Here is a 21401-nt window from a genome sequence, read left to right as displayed (position 1 = left end):
TCAAAAAAAATAAAAAAATTATAACACTGAAGTAAATTTTTTTAACAAATCAATTACAATAAAAAATTGCTTCTAAAAATTTACACTTGTAATTTTTATTAATTTTCACACGTGGAACTTTTTAATTAAATTTTTTTTTTATAATAATTTAGTTGCTATAAAATTCTAAAAAAATTTTTAATATCTGGTCAACTTCAGTGATGCCATTAAATTTAGCTATGACATTCAAGTTAGCAGTCACAATAAATTTTTAACTTATTTACTAAAAAAATTATTTTTAAAAAATTGCATTTTTTATTTTTTTAACTTTCTACGTCAATTTTTTTTTTTAATTATTAAATATATGCTAAATTAATTTTCATAATTTAGCTGTCACTTTACAAAATTTTTTAAATTTTCTCTTAAATAAATTATGGCAAAAAAAAATTATTAAAAAAATAAGCTTGTAGAAATTTTAATAAATTAAAAATGCAACTTTTTAAAAATAATTGTTTACAACAAATTAGTTAGTTAAAAAAAATTAAAAAGTTGCAAAATGACAGCTAAAAATTTAACGTCATGTTAATAAAAAAAAACAGCGCCTCTGGCGGATGAAAAAAGAACTAACTTTAAAAACAAACGCTTACCGACTGAAGCTGAAGTAAGCTACTGTCCATCGGATGAGAGCGAATGAATCACACAAGAAAACACAGAGCTGTATGTAATGGCTGATCAAAGGCAAGCTGTCAAAGCCTGCTAAATTTATTTGTGATATTAAAGATTAATTTTATTTTGAATTTTTAGTAAGTCATATTATTTTTTTTAGCCGTTCTGTTTGAGTATGTGTTAAATAAACGTGCATTATGTAGATAAAGGTAGTTATCACTCGTTGCAGTGATAAATTTGGCTCTTCGAGTGCATTGTGATCAGTATTTATTAATATACATATAACATACATATATATACATACATACATAGCAATAGGTATACAAATATATAGATAGACACAGTATATATACAGGAAGATTGAAGATAAAAAGGACGTGAATCATGTATTCCCATCATCATCATCACCATCATCATCACCACAGAAGACGAGCTAATAATTTCACATACGTGAGCTCCTGTGTTAAATATATGATTTTTATGCTCAACTTTATCTTCTGGGTAAATAATATTCTCTATTATTGACTTATTATATTCTTTTGTTTACTATGGATTATTTTAATGAGATTTTTTTCCACTTGACGACAGCTTTTCGGAGGATTGTTGATAGGAGTAGGAATCTATGCGTTCTACGACAAATTGCAAACCACTGGGACTATTAAAGTCGAAAATGTTTATGATATTGTTCTTAATATCTCACTTGTGATGGCTATTGCTGGCGGAGTTGTGTTTATTGTTAGTTTTGCTGGCTGTGTTGGTGCATTGAGAGAGAATACATGTCTTCTTAAATTTGTAAGTGTTTTATTTTTAATTTAATACACCTGACAGCTACAATTTATTCTTTTAAATGTCAATAATGCATAAGTGATTTATTAATTAATAAATTAATAAATGAATAAATTAATAAATTGCCTGTCAGCTGTTTTTATTATAAATTATTTTTATGCATAAATTCCGGGTCAATGAAATTAAAGTTAGCTGTCACTTGACCATTTTTTAATTTTATTTAACAAAAAATTTTGTTCCAAAAAATTATTAAAAAAAAAATTGCATTTTTAATTTATTAAAATTTCTAAATGTTTATTTTTTTATGCAGTAATTTATTCATTACAAAAATTATTATAATTATTAAATATCTGCTAAATTAACTTTCATTCCGGGTTAATCTAATTATTGGAGAAAATTTTTATTTTTAAATCTGGTTACTGACTCAGTAATTGGATAAGGTAGACAGTGCCGTTAAATCTCTAGATTATAAATTAAAATCTAGTTTAATAGATTTAATTCTTGCATAATATTTTTTTTAATAAACTTGTTTTTTTTTATTGATATTTATTTATATTTAATTTTTGTTTTTTCAGTACTCGTGGTGTCTACTAGCATTTTTCTTGCTTGAAATGGGAATAGCAATAGTTGGTTTTGTATTTCCGCATACATTGCAAGCTGTTCTTGAAGAATCATTCACTGATAAAATAATCCAGACATATAGAGAGGATCCAGACTTGCAAAATTTAATTGATTTTGGTCAACAAGAAGTAAGTAAATTATTAAAAAAAAAAAAAAAAAAAAATAATAAACTAGCAATCTTGCAGTCACTATGTGACTGCCGTAACTTGTGAACTATACATAAATAAAATTTTGCTTTATTAAATAATGACTTTTGTTAAATTGCACTGTACTTTCTTAAATATTGATGTTTTTAAAAATATAAGCTCATCCCGATGTTACACTCATCAAGAGCTTTCATTTGAGTACCCACATGCATTTTTTATATATTTTTCATATATACATATACGTAATATATATAAATATATAAAATATATGAAAAATTGATGTGGGTACTCAAATGAAAAGTCTCGATGAGTGTAATGTCGGAGTGAGCTTGTATCTTTAAAAATGTCAATAATTAAAAAATTATAATTATAATCTTTAAAAATGTTAATAATTAAAAAATTATATTGTATTTTGTCAACTTATGATATTTTTAAAGATATTAGCTCATCATCATGTTACACTCATCAAGAGCTTTTATTTGAGTACCCACATGCATTTTTGATATATTTTTCATATATACATATACGTAATATATATAAATATATAAAATATATGAAAAATTGATGTGGGTACTCAAATTAAAGGTCTTGATGAGTGTAACATCGGGATGAGATTATATCATTAAAAATTTCAATAGTTCACGAGATACAAGGTCATTTCTTAATTATGTATCTAGAGATAGAGCATTTTCAAATGCAGCCTAAATACTTATCATCATAAATTAACTATTGGTGAGAATGATATGAAACCTTGAAAAGGCATAACTCCACGTCAAGACCTTTCTAATGATACCAAATTTAACTATAAAAACCGATTTTATCATATAAATACACTTGCCACAAAATTTCATTTATTCTCTTAATAATATAGATTAAATTTGTTTGTAATTATTATTTTAAAAAAATTGCATTTTTTTGTTTAAAATTCTACATGTAATTTTTTTTTTTCCCTAATTTATTTGTAAAAAAATTTTAAAAATTATTAAATATCTTCTGAATTAATTTTCATAAAAAACAAATAAACCTTGATAGTCTTTATCAGTGTCAATAATTACTTAGCAAACATAATAAACACAAAAGCTTTAGCTCGTAAACTAATTTAATAGCAATAACGAGTGACTTATCAAAGATTAATGTTATTTGTAAAATAAAATAAAATAAACTAATCTAATCAACTGTTACAGTTTAAATGCTGCGGGCTGAGCCAGGAGGGATACTTGGACTGGCAAAAAAACGAGTACTTTAATTGCTCGAGTCCCGGGCGAGAAAGCTGTGGTGTACCGTTTTCATGTTGTATCAACACTACGGATATATCAAGCGGATTAGTAAATATAATGTGTGGCTATCAAATCCAGACGCTGCCATCCTCGGAGGCGAGCAAGAGAATATGGATAAGCGGATGCATTGAGATAGTTAGGACATGGGCTGAGCGTAATCTCTATACAATAGCGGGGATTGCTCTCGGTATCGCGTTAAGTCAATTGTTTGTGATTTATTTAGCTAAAACATTAGAAGGACAAATTGAAATGCAAAGAGCACGCTGGCGTTCTTGAGGTTGACCTCAGGCCACCTCTCGATACGATTTTGCCTCGAGGCATCAGGTGGCCGGTCGATCAAATCGTGGTCAAGAGCATTCTGAAAGCTGTGGAAGTACTCGGATGGGAATGCTTGTCTTACTTGCGGTAATACTTTACATAATGTGCATTTTATCACTTGTAAGACTCTCCCTCTACTTCAAAAATTATTTTTACAAGTATCTTGATTATGGTTAAGTAACTAAATTAATTATTCTATATATATATTTAAATTTAAGTTTTTAGATTAATAGAATTTTGTCCTTTATTGATATGATAATTTTATCTTCTATTCGCTCTTTAAATGAATACTTTATTGAAAAAACTATTTTAATGTTTTTTAAAAAAAAAAATATTATATTATATTATATTATATAGAAATTTATTGACACTAATGTCGCGATTATTTATCAATGTTTTTTATATTTTTGTCTATGCCGTTTAAATTTATTCTGCGTGTCTAACGTACAATTTAACTGCCATTATATTGAATAATTGCTTGTAAGTTTATTCAAATGAACAAAAAAAAAAATATTTAAAATTGTTCTTTCTGTTATTATTTAGAAAGGACTAAAATTATACAAATGTAAATGTTTAAACAGACAATTTTATTAATTAATTAACAATAACTATTATTAAGGACCCGGTGGTCTCGGCATAAAATTTAAGCTATTTTAAAAATTTTATTTCTATATCAAGGTAATGACTAATGCTTTCAAATTTTTTTATACTCATTCTATAAAATATCAACTACACAAAAATGAAAATTAAAAGAAAAAAAATTTTTTTTTAATTTGAAAAATGGCGCTCAAGTCCTCTTTAAAAAAAATACACCTGATTGGTGATTTTTAATTAATATAAGTAAGGTAAAAGACCCAATTATTGACACTGGCCTAGTTGTTTGACACTTGCAATTTTATTCTAATTAAAAAATTAAAATGTTCTCAAAAAACTAATTTTCTTAAAATTTATAATTCAAAAATTATATTCATTAATTTATTAGAGTATTTATTTTTTTTTTATTAAAGTAAAATTGCAAGTGTCAATAACTGGGTCTTTTATCTTACACGGAAAGAACAAGATAACACTGGATATTATTCTAGATTATAGTCAGTGATATCTGTGGTGAAAAAAAATTTAAGATAGTAGCTAGAAAAATTCACATTGAAAAAGAAATAAACTTAATTCGAGAGGAAAATTCTTGAACCAAGAAAATAATTTTGAAGAGGGTAATTGTCTTGAATCAAGACGAAAAATTCTTGAAGCAAGTAAAATTTACTTAAATCAAGTAAAAATTTCTTAGTTTAAAATTTTTCACTCAAATCAAGAAGATGAAGTTTTATCAAAACTATATACTTGATTCAAGAACATTTTTTTTTCTCTGCAGATTATACTGCGTAATATCTGGATTATATTCATTGTAATCCAGATTATACTGCGTGATATCTGGATTATACTTATTGTAATCTGAATTATACTAGCTATTATCTGAAATTTTTTTATGAAATTTAAGTTAGCAGACATCTAAAAATTTTTAGAATTTTTTTGTTGAAAAAATTGTTCCAAAAAAAATTTCATTCGTAAAAAACTTGAAAAACTATAAGTACAATTAAAAAAAAATATTTTTTAGTTCTAATGTAATAAATGAAAAAAAATTAAAAACGTCGGCTAACTTTAGTATTATAATTTTTTTTTCACTCAGTATAATCTGAGATTATATCCAGTGTTATCTTGTTCTTTCCGTGTAGAATGAAAAAAAAAAAAAAAAAAAAAAAAAATATTTGACAAAATGACGTGTAGTTAAAAGTATAAATTTGAAATTCGTTTTCAAAAAATTATTTTAACTACGTGCTATTTTGTAAAATATTTTTTTTTTTAATCTAATTAAAAATTCTAATTAAAAAAAATTTTTTTTTTGTATAGTTGATAAGTAATAGAATAAGTGTAAAAAAATTGAAAGCATTAGTTATTACCTTAATATAGAAATAAGATTTTTAAAATATTTTTAGGCTTAAATTTTAGGCCTTTAGACCACCGGGTCCCCTTAATTATTATACTCAATGAATTGATAATAATGTAAACGCCATCGTAATTGTATTTTGTCCGAGTGAATGTTTTATTGTAAATCACGCACATTGCTGTTGTGAGGTTGATACATTGAAGTTTAAGTAATTACTTTGGGTATATTAATTTAATTGCATTTAAAGTAAACATATTGGATGGACTGTGAAAAATATTAAAATGATTATTTTAAAGTTTGAAGAATGCGCCGACCGAAATTGACCAATTTCTAAGATATAATATCAGATTTATTTTTGTTAAAGTAACTGAATAGGAATATTCGTCTCAGGAGGAATATAAGTAATACAATTTAAAGAACAAATTGTCGATCATAATTATAATAACACTAATAATAACTATAATTATAATATTAATATTAATATTAATTATTATATGATACTGTCGTGCTCTAGTGCTTAATGCACAGTAGTACACTCAAGTATAAGTAAAACATGACTTGTACATAAATTTAAATTTATATCATCTCGATATACTAGTTACTAAACGTATATATTAATATAAAAAAAAAAAAAAAGAAAAGTAATTTTGCCAATGATCAAATCTACGAACAAAAATTTAAATTTAAGTTTTTTCTATTAATTTTTTTTTTTCTGAATCTCTCCAATGAAACTCTAGACTTAAAAATCTTTTTTTAAGATTTTTATTTTAAATCGAATTTCTTTCCATTAAATCTCAAAAATATTTTAATTATATAGACTGACTTTTAGACGTACAGTGCCAAAATCTCATTAAAATAATCTTCATTCCATTTTTAAAAAATTAAATTAATTTTTTTTTATATTTACCATTTTTGACAATAAAAACAATTGTTTAAATTTATTATTTAAAAATGTTTTAATAAAAGTAGACGTGAAAAATAATTGGCATATTTTTTAATACTCAGTGATATGTATGAAAATTAATGACTAAATAAATAAATAAAAAATTACTATTAGATAAATCACGGATTAGTAACACATATAGTTAATAAATAGTTTTTATTACATGATCATATTGTTGTAAAGTGACTTTGTCACAACAGTAAATAAATAATCGTATACCTATACTTGAAGTTATTTTTATTTATCATAAATCATTATTATTATTATTATTATTATTATTATTATTTTAAATAAAATAGCTAATAAAATTTAAAGTTTAAATCCACTCAGTAAAATTGAAACCAATTACACACAGTACATAACTATTAAACGGTCAAACAAACGTCGAATCAACGCATTGGCTTTGTCTGAAGAATTCATCTCAGCCTTCAGCAATTATTTCACGATACTCAATAATTTATCGCTATCACGGGCTCGTATTATCGTAACGGTAACTAAACCTTACAATATTTACTCTACAAATAATTATCTCGTTATAAATCTATCAGGATTATTAATTTTTATTTTTTCATACATTCACCGGATATAAAAAAATATTTATTGTAAGAGAGTACCGGTTAGTTTTATTTCTTCAAGCGAGTGACATAATTTGTTTATCAACAAAACATTATTTGTTTTATTATAACTTATAGCAATTTTATTTATAATTCAATTGATACACTACTTACTGTTAAATTAAATTGTTTTATTACTTTTATTTATTTTTTAAGTACGAGCCAATTTCTCAGTTTAATTTAGATATTTTTTTTTTTATTGAAGATTTAAAAAAATTTTGTTTATATTAATCTATATTATTAAAAGAATAAGCAAAAGATTCTAATGGTTAAATTTGGTATTATTGAAAAAGTCTTGACTTGAGTTTGTGCCTTTTCAAGATCTCTAGATACATAATTAAAAAATGACCTTGTATCTTGTGAACTATTGATATTTTCAAAGATATAAGCTCATCCTGATGTTATACTCAAGACCTTTCATTTGAGTACCCACATCAATTTTTCATATATTTTATATATTTATATATATATTATATATGTGTATAAATGAAAAATATATCAAAAATGCGTGTGGGTACTCAAATGAAAGCTCTTGATAAGTGTAACATCAGGATAAGCTTATATCTTTAAAAATGTCAATAATTAAGAAATGAGCCTGTATCTTGTGAACTATTGGCATTTTTAAAGGTATAAACTCATCCCGATGTTACACTCATCAAGACCTTTTATTTGAGTACTCACATCAATTTTTCATATATTTTATATATTTATATATATTACATATATAAATATATGAGAAATATATCAAAAATTCATGTGAGTACTCAAATGAAAGATCTTGATGAGTGTAACATCGGGATGAGCTTATATCTTTAAAAATGTCAATAGTTAAGAAATTACCTTGTATTTTCGTGAACTATTGACATTTTTAAAGATATAAGCTCACCCCGACATTACACTCATCGAGACCTTTCATTTGAGTACCCACATCAATTTTTCATATATTTTATATATTTATATATATTACATATATAAATATATGAGAAATATATCAAAAATTCATGTGAGTACTCAAATGAAAGATCTTGATGAGTGTAACATGATGATGAGCTTATATCTTTAAAAATGTCAATAGTTAAGAAATTACCTTGTATTTTCGTGAACTATTGACATTTTTAAAGATATAAGCTCACCCCGACATTACACTCATCGAGACCTTTCATTTGAGTACCCACATCAATTTTTCATATATTTATATATATTATAAATATAAATATATGAAAAATATATCGAAAATGCCTGTGGATACTCAAATGAAAGCTCTTGATGAGTGTAACATCGGGATGAGCTTATATCTTTAAGAACGTCAATATTTAAGAAAGTACAGTGCAATTTAACAAAATTCATTGTTTAATAAAGCAAAATTTTATTTATTTATAGTTTAGTCACGGCAGTCACATTGTGACTGCAAGGTTGCTAGTTTTTTATGATTATGAAAAATAGATGACATAAGTATCCTAAAAAAAAAAAAAAAAAAACTAATAACATATTCTAGAAACAGCTTGTATCAATTTAAAATACATTTATAAATATCTTATTAATTAAATAAATTATTAAAATACACGGACAGATTATTTAATCCCCATCCGAATTCCATTTGGACATGATTTACGTACTTACCTCGACAGAAACGAGGGATCTATACACGGAGTTTTCGATACCTGCATCGCCGGTACAGTGATTCGGTGAATGATTGATTGAGCTTGCGCCGTAGAATGTCCTAATCGTCTGTGATCGGCAGTGGTATCTCATTAAAAAAAACGCTCAGTATTTCTTCTTATTTAACCATTTTATCTTCATCTCCATCTTCATCTCGGAAATCGACGGCAGACACGTCGATTCCATCACCTGGACACAAATAATACAAATTAACTTATATTTTTACTATTACTGAGACTTTAATTATTGATTAGCTCAACTCACCGGTAAATTATCCTCCAATTATACCTGATTGATGAGAGAGTTGAATTTATAATCGATAAAACTTGTCCAAATTTTAACACAGTAATTACGCCCGTGGCTCACCAAATTACAGCGCCAATATGACCTAATATGTTTTTTACATTATTTATACTCTTACTTATAAATGTTAAATTATAAAAAAAATTATTAATGGCAACAATTAAATAAAATGAAGTATATACTTAAATAAATAGGAAACCGGAGTCAGCTTATGTCTGTCATTTTTACAACAAATAAATTACAAATAAAAAAAGATTTTTTTTTTTAAATCACAGCAATTATTTTCTGACAAATCTACAAGTGGAATCTTTTTTTGTAATAACACTGAAGTTAACTGACAGAATTTTTTTTATAATTTTAGAGTAATTAAATTATTATGAAATAATTTTAATTAAAAAATTACTCTTGTGAAAATTAAAAAGAATTATTAGTGGAAATTTTTTTATTGTTGATTAACTTGTTGTAAAAATTAAAAAAATTGAAATCTGTCAGCTAACTTCAGTATTATTCTTTAATAATAATTTATTTGTTGAAAACTATTATAGAAATCATCATATGTCGGCTGACTTCAATATCATGAATAAATATGATACTAAAATTAAAAAACATCTGTCATTTTTTTTTATTTTTATAACTAAATTATTATGAAAAATTTTTAATGAAAAATTTGCATATTTAGAAATTGAAAAAAAAATTAAATGTGCAAATTTTTGTAATATTGAAGTCAGCTGACATCTCTGATGTTTTTTAGGATTGTTTTCGACAAATAATTTATAACAATAAAAAATTCTACTTGTAGATGACAAAAAAATTTATTTTTTAATAAAAATTAAGTTAGCCGACATTAAAAAATTAAAAAAATTTTTTTTTATTGAAAAAATGACTACAAAAAAATTAAAAAAATTTAATTTATAAAAAACTTTAAAAACTATTAGTGCAATTTTTTAAAAATATTTTTTTGTTCTAATTTAATTATTAAAAAAAAAAAAATCAAAAATTAAAAACGTCGGCTAACTTTAGTATCATTTTTTTTAAATGTTTTTTTTTAATAATAATTTATTTCTTGTAAAAATCCAAAAAATTGACAGTTGTCAACTAACTTCAGCTTCATAAATTTTTCATTAAAATTGTATGAAAATAAAGTTAGCCGACATCTAAAAGATTTTATGATTTTTTATACTACAGAATTATTAGAAAAAAAGTAAAAAAAAAATTTTTCATTTGTTAAAAACTTAAAAAACTATAACTGCAGTTTTTAAAAATATTTTTAGTTATAATTTAATAAATTAAGAAAAATAAAAAAATCAAAAATGTCGGCTAGCTTTATTATTATTACAATTGTAATTAATTAATTAATTTGCCATACAATTATAAAATTTTTTAAAATTGACAGTTGTCAGCTAACTTCAGTATCATTTTTTTACAAAACACTCGACATTAAAAATTTTTTTCTAACTTTAAAACAATGAAATTATTACGAAAAAAATTGTACAAGTGAAAATCTACAAAATAAAATGTTAAGCAAAATAACAAATTCTGATGATATGTTAGGACCATTGAAGATTAAACAATCTTTCGTTGTACAAGCCTTAACCTATTATTTTTGTGAATGTAAAACTTTGTACTCTGATAGAGTAATCAATACAAGATCTAGACAGTTAACATTACCAAAAATTAATAGAACAATAAGTACTAAAAGTGCAATTTATATTGCAATTAAATACTTCAATTTACTTCCTAGTAATCTGAAAGAGCTAAATTATAATAAATGGTTAAGAAAGCATATTGTGAGGTGGATAAGATCAATGATACTTTAATTCATGATAAATTGTATTTATGTAAAAATTTTGTAAAATTATTCTTAATATACTCTGTACACTACTTACTTAGTTAATTTAATATTATGTATTAATTTTTATAAATGTATTATATTTTTCTGGTGTCTATGCACAGGTGCTTCTTGCACCTCTATAGAATGTTTTACCAGAAGTAAATAAATAAAATAAAAAAATAAAAAAAAAAAAAAATTAGGAAAACGGTTGACCCTGAAGGCCATCCCTGCAACTTCCCGCTAATTCCATACTTAGGCGCTTAAAATTGCACCAATGACGTTTTTGAGCTCTTCGAGCTCAAAAATACAATTTATGGGTTATTTTGAGCTCTCCGAGCTCAAAGAGATTGCTTTCTTATGCTTTAAAGCTCTTCGAGCTCAAAAGTCTGATAGAGATTTGATGACACTATTTTTTGAATTTTTAAACCGCAATAACTTTTGAATGGATAAACCGATTTTTACGCGGTTAGAAGCATTCGACGCAGTTTTTTAAGCCTCACAAAGAATCTCAAATTTTGAATTGATCGCGCTAGGAATTTTGGAGTTATTCCGAAAAAACACTTTTTTCGGTTTTCTTTCGTTCACGATATCTCTCGAACGAATCAACCGATTTTGACCGGACTGGTGGCGATCGACGTGGTTTTTTGAGGTTAAGAGCTGATTAGTTTTTGGAATTGAACCTTTAAGCCGTTTAAAAGTTATTCCAAAAAAACCACATTTGAAAAAAATTTTTTTTTTCAGTTTTTTTAAGATTTCTCAAAATCTATTAATCTGAATCGGTTCAAATAGTTTTCATAATCTAAGTTTAGTCAAGCCCTTTCGAATGGCACCAACCGCGATGAAATCGGTCAAGCCGTTCAAAAGTTATAAGCGGTTCACATACTTTCACACACACACACACACACACACACACACACACACACACACATACAGACACCGTGACAACCTCACGGGGATAGTCAGGGAAGCTTCCTGCGACCTTCAAACGTCGAGATCTGATAAAAACTCGATTTTTGCAAAACGGGGTGAAAACAATAACTTGCCGATTTTTGAAAATCTTCGATTTTCTTAGCGGGAAGTTAAAAATCAAAAAAATTGACAGTTGTCAGCTAACTTCAGTATCATAAATAAATAAATCCAGAGTAATTTAGTGTTTTCAACTAACCAAAAAATATTATCACTGATTGCACACCCAATATACACTCTTTGAGTTAAACTGTCGATGAAATATATAAAAGTGGTTTGTTTAGACGTGGGCATAATACGCGGCTAAGCCTGTAATCATCGCGGGAATGGGAGGGCTCATATATATCACGTTTGAGTATAATAACAAAAAAAAATGAGATCTATCTTCTATCTCTACACTTTACCCAGGATTCGTTCACCATTTATTACAATGTCTACTTTGTAAGTATACTCCAATATTTTTTCTATATTCTTCTTTTCCAATGTATAAATAGGATGAAGATGATACGTGGGAGGAGTCGCCGAATGCCGACTAGGTTAGTTAATTTTAGGTTATATATTTTGTGCGGCTACTTTGTGGGTTTCTTTTGTAGCTATTATTCAACAACTCATTAATAGACTACCATAAAATAATATAAATTAAACGTCTGACTGAATTTTTACGGAATTCATTTGTTGGTGTGCTAATTTGGGAGATTATACACACAGATAAAAAACAATCGAATTTGAAAATGTATATAAAGGTTAGAATTACTGCGCTCTACACAGCAGTCGAAATTGCAAATTGCACGGATGTATAGTATATGGATGTATGTACTTAGCTATTATATGTACATTTGTATTTATAAGAAGAACAAGGCCTTATAGTAAATATAATTGAAGCATTGGATCTTTCCCTCGCGGATATGATTCCGTTGCTCGCGACTAACACTATTAATTTATTCCTTATGAAAAGTATAGCCTAAGTACGGTGCAAACGTGCTGGAAGGCATGAGATCCAACAACCGATCGGTTCGCGCGATACTGATTCTTCACCGGTTCAGCTCAAGTCTGAAGATACATTAAACTTGCTGTTTGTAGTTTGTAGTATAACATAACCTGATTGCAGGGTGCCGTACAGTGGTGTTTGCTTTATAAATCGTGTTCACGGATCGAAGGCCGATCAACGCCAATGCTACAAATATAAAAGTCAATAAAAATAACACTGTGCTGTGTAAGTATACCAGCAATCGTTGAGGTTATATACGAAAAAAATAATAAATAATAAAAACAAATCTTTATAACATGAAATAAAATAACCACTATGATATCATCAAATTGAAATGCTCAATGAGATTGAAAATTAACCCTGGTAATAACTTCAGTCGATGATTCTGAAAAAAATAATAATGAAGGTATCATCATTATTATTTTATTAATTATGCATTAACTAGCAGCCTTGCAGTCACTATGTGGTGAACTATAAATAAATAAAATTTTGCATTATTAAATAATGACTCTTGTTAAATTGCACTGTACTTTCTTAAATATTGAAGTTTTTAAAGATATAAGCTCATTCTGATGTTATACTCATCAAGAGCTTTCATTTGAGTACCCACATACATTTTTGATATATTTTTCATATATACATATATATAACATATATTTTAAAGATATAAGCTCATCCCGATGTTACACTTATCAAGAGCTTTCATTTGAGTACCCACATGTATTTTTCATATATTTTTCATATATACATATATATGATATATATATATAAATATATAAAATATATGAAAAATTGATGTGGGTACTCAAATGAAAAGTCTCAATGAGTGTAATGTCGGGGTGAGCTTGCATTTTTAAAAATATCATTAATTGACAAGATAGCAATGTCAGTTTTTAATTATTGACATTTTTGAAGATATAAGCTCATCTTGATGTTACACTCATTGAGACCTTTCATTTGAGTACCCACATCAATTTTTCATATTATATATATATATCAATAAATATATGAAAAATATATCAAAAATGCATGTAGGTACTCAAATGAAAGCTCTTGATGAGTGTAACATCATGATGAGCTTATATCTTTAAAAGCATCAATAGCTCACAAAATACAGTGCAATTTAACAAAATCCATCATTTAATAAAGCAAAATTTTACCTATGTATAGTTTACAAGTCACTGCAGTCACATAGTGACTGCAAGGTTACTAGTCTATTTGTATTTTAACACTTATTAATGACATTTCAAAAAATATTTACCGTGTTGTACCCTTTTATTATAAATTTTATGTGATATTTACTCTTGGGTAAAATGTGATATTTTGTCGGAGGATCAAGACGCCTGATACCATTTAATTAGACCTAGCTACCGGGTCTACTTCTTCAATCCCATAAAAAAAAAAAATAATAAAAAATAAGTAAATAAATGGTAATCGATGCATGCAATGGGTCAGACTTGATTATACAAATGTCTGAAGGTATTCCAGGAAAGAAGCCGAGGTTTATGGTAAACCAGCACTCTGCAACTTACTTTAAGAAGAATAATCTCCAGTATTATGTATTATGACGTACATGATGATAGGTGAGCATGTGTAATAGAGTGTTAACTGGAAACCACTTTATGGGAATCCAAGAGCAAGAGCAAAGACCAGCCAACCAATCTACCGTGTCCTCGACATCAGGGTCAAGTAATCCCTGTGCTAGCTGGCAATACATCGACAACTGCAGTTTGTTAAACAAGGAGGCGTAACACTCTTTATAATAACCTAGTGCACTGTAGGTCGTAATGGTAAGTCCGGGCTAGGTCCAGTATCTCCATTAATTCATCTTCATCTTCATCTAGTCTGCTGGTGCAAGCGCACCGACTATTATTATTATTATTTTTATTATTATTATATTAATCTATAAATAATAAATAATATTTCTATTTAAGCAGATACGCTCCATTAATGCGGATGAATAAAAATTTATCTATATTATATTATATTACATTATATGTGATGTATTATGGATAATACAAACCTGGCACATAACTCTTGAGGACTCATCATAAGTAATCATAATCATTATCTTCCTGATCATCTTGCGTGCTGGCGTGTTTACTCTGCACACACGCGGCTCACCGGCTAAATAAACGCAACACAAGTCGACGATGATGCTCTCGACTCGACGAGGAGCCCCATAATCACTAGGTTATTACCTAATTGTAAGAATTGTTCGAGCGAGAGAGTATCGGTTCGCTATATTCACAATCTTGGAATATAATGTGCTCAAAAAAAATAAATTTCGGGCTTATTTCCTTCAGGCTGTGCATTCTTAGTACCTCCCAGATTTTCAATATTAAAATATTTTATTAAGTATTTATACATACTTTAGGTGATTATCTTGTTGATTAAAAGTTGACAAAGTTTGAAATTTAATTTAAAATGTGGGTAAATTAAAATAATTATAATTTTGATAGTGAATTTAGCAATGACACTGAACTTACAAACATTTTTAATTATTTTTAGCACTGAAGTTTAGCACTATATCTTTAAAAATGTCAGTCGTAAACAAGACACAAGGTAATTTCTTAATTATTGATATTTTTAAAGATATAAGCTCATCCCGATGTTATACTCATCAAGAGCTTTTATTTGAGTACCCACATGCACTTTCATATATTTTTCATATATACATATATATAAACATATAAATATATGAAAAATTGATGTAGATACTCAAATGAAAGGTCTCGATGAGTATAATGTCAGGGTGAGCTTAAATCTTTAAAAATATCAATAGTTCACAAGATACAAGGACATTTCTTAAATATTGGCATTTTTAAAGATATAAGCTCATCCCGATGTTATACTCATCAAGAGCTTTCATTTGAGTACCCACATGTATTTTTGATATATTTTTCATATATACATATATGTAATATATATAAATATATAAAATATATGAAAAATTGATGTGGATAATCAAATGAAAGGTCTCGATGAGTGTAATATCGGGATGAGCTTATATCTTTAAAAATGTCAATAGTTCACAAGATACAAGGTCATTTCTTAATTATGTTAAATTGCACTGTACTTTCTTAGCTATTGACGTTTTCAAAGATGTAAGCTCATCTCGATGTTACACTCATTAAGACCTTTCATTAGAGTACCCACATGCATTTTCATACATACATATATATATATATGAAAAATTGATGTGGGTACTCAAATGAAAGCTCTTGATAAGTGTAACATCGGGATGAGCTTATATCTTTAAAAATGTCAATAGTTCACAAGATACAAGGTCATTTCTTAATTATGTTAAATTGCACTGTACTTTCTTAGCTATTGACGTTTTCAAAGATGTAAGCTCATTTCGATGTTACACTCATCAAGAGCTTTCATTTGAGTACCCACATGCATTTTTGATATATTTTTCATATATACATATACTTAAATATATAAAATATATGAAAAATTGATGTGGGTACTCAAATTAAAGGTCTTGATGAGTGTAACATCGCGATGAGCTTATATCTTTAAAAATGTCAATAGTTCACGAAATACAAGATCTTTACTTGTCAAGAAATTTCCAACGATACCAAATTTAACCATAAAAACCCACTTTATCGTATAAATATACTGGGCACAAAATTTTGCTTATTCTCTCAATAATCTAGATCATTTTTTCAAATTTATTATTCAGAATTGTTTTATTAAAAAATTTAATTATTTAAAATATTTTGTCGGAGGATTAAGAATCATGGAACCAATTAAATAGACTCAGGTCTTATTAGGTTTAGGATTTACTTATCCATTTATTTCTCCCCGGGTAATCGTCGTCAATAAAATGACAAGAAGCCGAATAAAGTGTGAACAAGCCTGATAAATTTGGCTGGATTTAATTCGGGAGGATTTAATCTTGAGGATGGAGATCCAGGCTTGGTGGGTTCATCACGCGTCATTAGGTGCCAGAGGGGTATACCTTGTATTTATCGAAAATTATTTAAGCTTCCCGAGAACACACGAGACGCCTAGCCGGAGCGGCTGAGGATGAGGATGATACGAAGATGAGGATGAGGATGAGGATAAAAAAACAAAGTAAGGATGATGAGGAGACGAGAAGTGGGACTATAATAAAGCCGATACGAGCAACGGTAATGGACTATAATGAGGCACCCATAAGTATAGGTAATGATCCGTGCAGGATGGCCCCTCCAGTACTCCCGATACTCCATTTAGTCCATCATACGCTGTGCTGGATCCCCCTTTCTTCATCTCTGCGCTCACTCACTTGCTCACTTATTTACTTATTTACTTATACACTTATTTACTTTGCAGCGTCCAGTGTTGTACGTTGTGTGTTGTCGGCCAACTCGTCAACTTGTCTTCTCTTTCGCTCTCCTCAACAAACTCTCAAGAGCTGAAGCTAAGAGCACGAACCAGTTGCTCGAATCAATTTAATCGTATCTCGTTCCGAGAAAATCATAGGTGTCGGCTTGGTTATTTAGCTTTAAAATGGTAAAGACCACGCGATTAGTCCAGACTTGCAATTTTTCTATAAAAATATTTAATATAATATTTATTCTTTTGGTTTACTCTACAAAATTATCTTGTTTCTATAATTGTTAAAAAAAAATATTTTTTTTTTAATTGTTATCTATTTATAAAATATTCTGCTTGTTTCTTTGAAAAAAAATATGAAAATGAAGTTAAGCGACATTTCAAAATTTTTAGAAATTTTTTATTGAAAAAATTACAATTGAACAATTAAAAAAAAAATTGTCACATGTAAAAAACTTGAAAAACTATAAGTGAAATTTTTTAGAAATATCTTTTTAGTTGTAATTTAATTAATAAAAAAAATCAAAAATTTTTACACGTCTTCTAACTTCAGTGTCATAAAAAAATAGTTAGTTTTAGATTTTTAGGATTAAAAAGATTTAATACACCGAAAAAAAGATTTTGAGCCAAGAAAATATTTTTCTTCCTAATTATTTTCTTGAGAAAAAAAAATTTTTTTTTGAAGAAATTTCACTTATTCCAAACAAATTAATTTTCTTGCTTTAAGAAGTATCTTGATCCAAGAAAATTTATTTAAGTCAAGAAAATCTTGCTTTGAGAAAATTCAGCCTTGAGCTCCAAAAAATTTAGGTCGATAGAAGTAAATTTTCTTGTCTTGAGAAAATTTCTCTCTTGCTCCAAAAAATTAAATATAAAGATAGAAGTAAATTTTCATTAATATTTTTATTGATTAAAATGTCAAATGGGAAGATCAAATAATATTGAATCTTTTTTTTCATTCAATATGTATAATTTCACGCTAAAATAATATAAAATGGGTATCAAATATTCAAGAGAAAAATTTTCTCAAGGTGAGAAAATTTTTTTCTCAGCTGAAGTAGATGGCGCTGCTTCGCTAAAGTATCTAAAAATCTTGATCAAATATAAAAATTTATTGTATCAAGTATTTATGATAATTTGAATTAAGAAAAAATGACTTCCACCAAGAATAGAATTTAAAAAAAAAATTCAACTTCGGCCAACACAACTTCGGTCTTCCTTCAGGCACCCGACAAATTTTCTTGAGCCAAGAATTTTGTTCTTCAGTCAAGAAATTTTTCTTTCTGTGTATTAATAATAAATTTATTATTATTGTTATTAAAACGGCAGAGCAAATTGGCCGGCATTGTGTTGAAGAAGAAATTTTTTTTATGTATTGTTATTGGTATGTATCAAAGGTAAAATTTATTTGAATTATAAATGATTAATAAAAGCGTTTCGAAATGTATAATAGAGATTTAATGTGAAGATAAAACACATAACGCGGCCAGTAGCGAATAATTGGCTGTTTAAACAGCATTTGTTGATAAAAAATAAATAATAAAGTAATTTATTCACATTTTCAGCTGAAAGACCGTGTAACACAAGTGAAATACTGTATAGCCGAATTAAAGCACCACGCGTTACGGCATTGTTGTCATCCCCACTTTTAAACTGGATATTAATTATATGTTCAATTTAAATTACAATATAACGTCGGAAATATAATCAAAAGGTAAATCCATTGTTTGATATTTTTTAATCCGTTTAATTATTAAACAATTATTAATGTTTTATCATTTCAATCAATGTAATCATTTTTTTATAAATATCAATAGGAGATGGAACAAGAATTAATATTTAATAAATAACATGTCTTTGTCAAGTGAAATTTTTATTAATAAATAATATTTAATAAAAATTTTCGACAGTAAAATTATTACTTGTTATTTATATAATAATAATAACAAGATTTTTTTTCTGAGAAGAAATCCTATTGATGTTTATAGTAGTAGAAGTCATAAATGTTAATAAATTACTGTAAACTTATTAATTATTCATTCGCTTGATAGAGATCGTAGTACAGAAATTACTGTAAATTGCACATTTAATTGAATTGTTTTTATAGTGTCGACACAATAGTATATTTAGATCTAATCTACGGCGATCTAAATCCTGGTTTACAGTGTCTAATTTTTTTGTGTTTCAGATCTGATCTGCGAAGATAAAGATAAGAGAATCACAGAAGTGTTGATTCAAAATTTTAATTTTTAAGAAAAAATAAATTTTAAATCTAACATCTCTTATTTTTTTTTTATCAGATAAGTATTAAATCTTTTTAATCCTAAAAATAGAAAACTAACTATGTTTTTTCAAACAAACAAGTTGAATATTTTATATATAGACCAAAGCTTAAAAAAAAAAAACATTTATTTTTAATAATTATATATTATATTATATTATTTAATAACCGGAAAATATGATAGAATATCAATATATAATATAATACATAAATAAAGAATTATATCAAAAGCAATATTACAATAGATTATCGGGCATAATAACAAATTATAGTAATACAATTATAAATCAAACTAATTATGTAAATATTGTAAAAAAAATAGCAAGTTGCTAAACATGAATAAATTATTATTATTATTATTAATTTTAATAAATCAAATATAGTTAATATTATAAGCCAGCTACCCGATCCAAATTGTTGGAGAATGACTAATTTTTCATTATTAAGGGGGGAAATACGTGTACAGGCTTAAAACGATTCAATTTTTTTTTTTTTTTATAAATCGCTTGTTAAACTATTCAAAAATATAGATTGAAAATTTAAAGTCAAAATTTCCATTCGTTCAAAAGTTATAAGCGATTTATTAATTACTTTAATACTATTTTACATTAACTTTTTCTGTCACTTTTTTTTCAAACGCGTTTTTCTCGAAACGAGTTTTTTCAAAACTGTGTGCAGTCTAGCTCAAAGAGTTTTAAACCTATCATCTTGCGATATGGCTTATAATTTTCTTTATACAATTACCTTGAATATGAACCTCAATCGAAAGCGATATTTTTATTTAAACTATTTTTTTTTAATAGACAATGTATGAAAAAGTGATAAAAAATCACGACTTAATTTTACAGCCCTGTAAAAAATGGAAATTTTTACGTTTTTTTTGTGGAATTGAGGTTCATATGGAAGATACACATATAAATGAAGTAATTTTTCTGTGCCATTGATTTCAAATAAAAATTGTGGCTTCCATACTGCACACAGATTGCTAAATCGGATGACAACCTACGATGTGTATCAGCTGATATCTCCACTATTTGTTAACTTATATTATTGTTTAATACGAAAAAATACTCATAAATATGTGTATAAAATAACCTGATAGTTTCAATAAATAATATTAATTTCTTATACCTTAAAAAAATTAATGAAAATCAGCATGAAAACGGCCTTCTACACGTATTTCCCCCCTTAATTGTCCACCATAATATTTTATCGGTATGAAGTCTCAATACCATCAGAGAAAATTTAGGTGACGATAATAATTAAAATTTGTTTAGACAATTATTATTAGAGAAAGATGTGATTTTTTACTCAGTGTAACTTTTTTCAGTGACTGAAAAAATAATTCGGACAGTCCAGACCAGGACTCGAACCTGGATCTTTTGGTTACGCGCCAAATGCTCTACCAGTTAAACTATCCGAGACCTATCCGTAATTACTATTAAGTTATCTATTAAGGTAGTACCCTCGCGACTTCCGTCGTCAAAAGTTTGTGCTAGAGTGTATGGTACATATACTTTAGAGTCATTATTGACAAGCCTAAAACTTTTTGCTGTTTATGTACTTATTTTAGCCAATCACAAACGAGAAACTGATCGTTTGAAAAGTCTGGCAACACTGCGTGAGCGTTAAGATATTTTATAGTGGTTATACTGTAGTGTTTTGGACTAACTGTAGATTAACCTCTGTTTTGACACATGCGTTTATTTATTTATTTACATACATTTATTCGGAAATATAATTACAATGTCTGAA

General features: G+C 27.0%; 1 protein-coding gene and 1 non-coding gene across 2 annotated transcripts; one reads left to right on the top strand and one right to left on the bottom strand.

The window, feature by feature from the left end:
- The first annotated feature begins 675 nt into the window (after nucleotides 1-675).
- On the top strand, nucleotides 676-4098 carry LOC123271554 (tetraspanin-33-like). The gene is made up of 4 exons (XM_044737917.1): nucleotides 676-1146; nucleotides 1234-1437; nucleotides 2007-2180; nucleotides 3383-4098. The coding sequence occupies exons 1-4, from the start codon at nucleotides 1030-1032 to the stop codon at nucleotides 3749-3751; spliced, it is 864 nt and encodes a 287-aa protein (XP_044593852.1). The 5' UTR covers nucleotides 676-1029; the 3' UTR covers nucleotides 3752-4098.
- A 16900-nt stretch (nucleotides 4099-20998) lies between these two features.
- On the bottom strand, nucleotides 20999-21071 carry Trnat-cgu. The gene has a single exon. It is a non-coding gene; the product is annotated as a tRNA-Thr (tRNA).
- Between the last annotated feature and the right edge of the window lie 330 nt (nucleotides 21072-21401).

Source organism: Cotesia glomerata, linkage group LG9 (assembly GCF_020080835.1).
Source record: "Cotesia glomerata isolate CgM1 linkage group LG9, MPM_Cglom_v2.3, whole genome shotgun sequence".
NCBI classification, from domain to species: Eukaryota; Metazoa; Arthropoda; class Insecta; order Hymenoptera; family Braconidae; genus Cotesia; species Cotesia glomerata.
The sequence above is the reverse complement of the archived record's forward strand: the minus strand, read 5'-3'. Positions and strand labels throughout refer to the sequence as shown.

Bases quoted from the DNA above. Each gene is read 5' to 3' on its own strand.
- LOC123271554 (XM_044737917.1), top strand. From the start codon at position 1,030: ATGTATTCCCATCATCATCATCACCATCATCATCACCACAGAAGACGA. The intron at 1,438-2,006 runs GTAAGTGTTTTA...TTGTTTTTTCAG, and splicing joins ATACATGTCTTCTTAAATTT to TACTCGTGGTGTCTACTAGC. The intron at 2,181-3,382 runs GTAAGTAAATTA...CAACTGTTACAG, and splicing joins TTGATTTTGGTCAACAAGAA to TTTAAATGCTGCGGGCTGAG.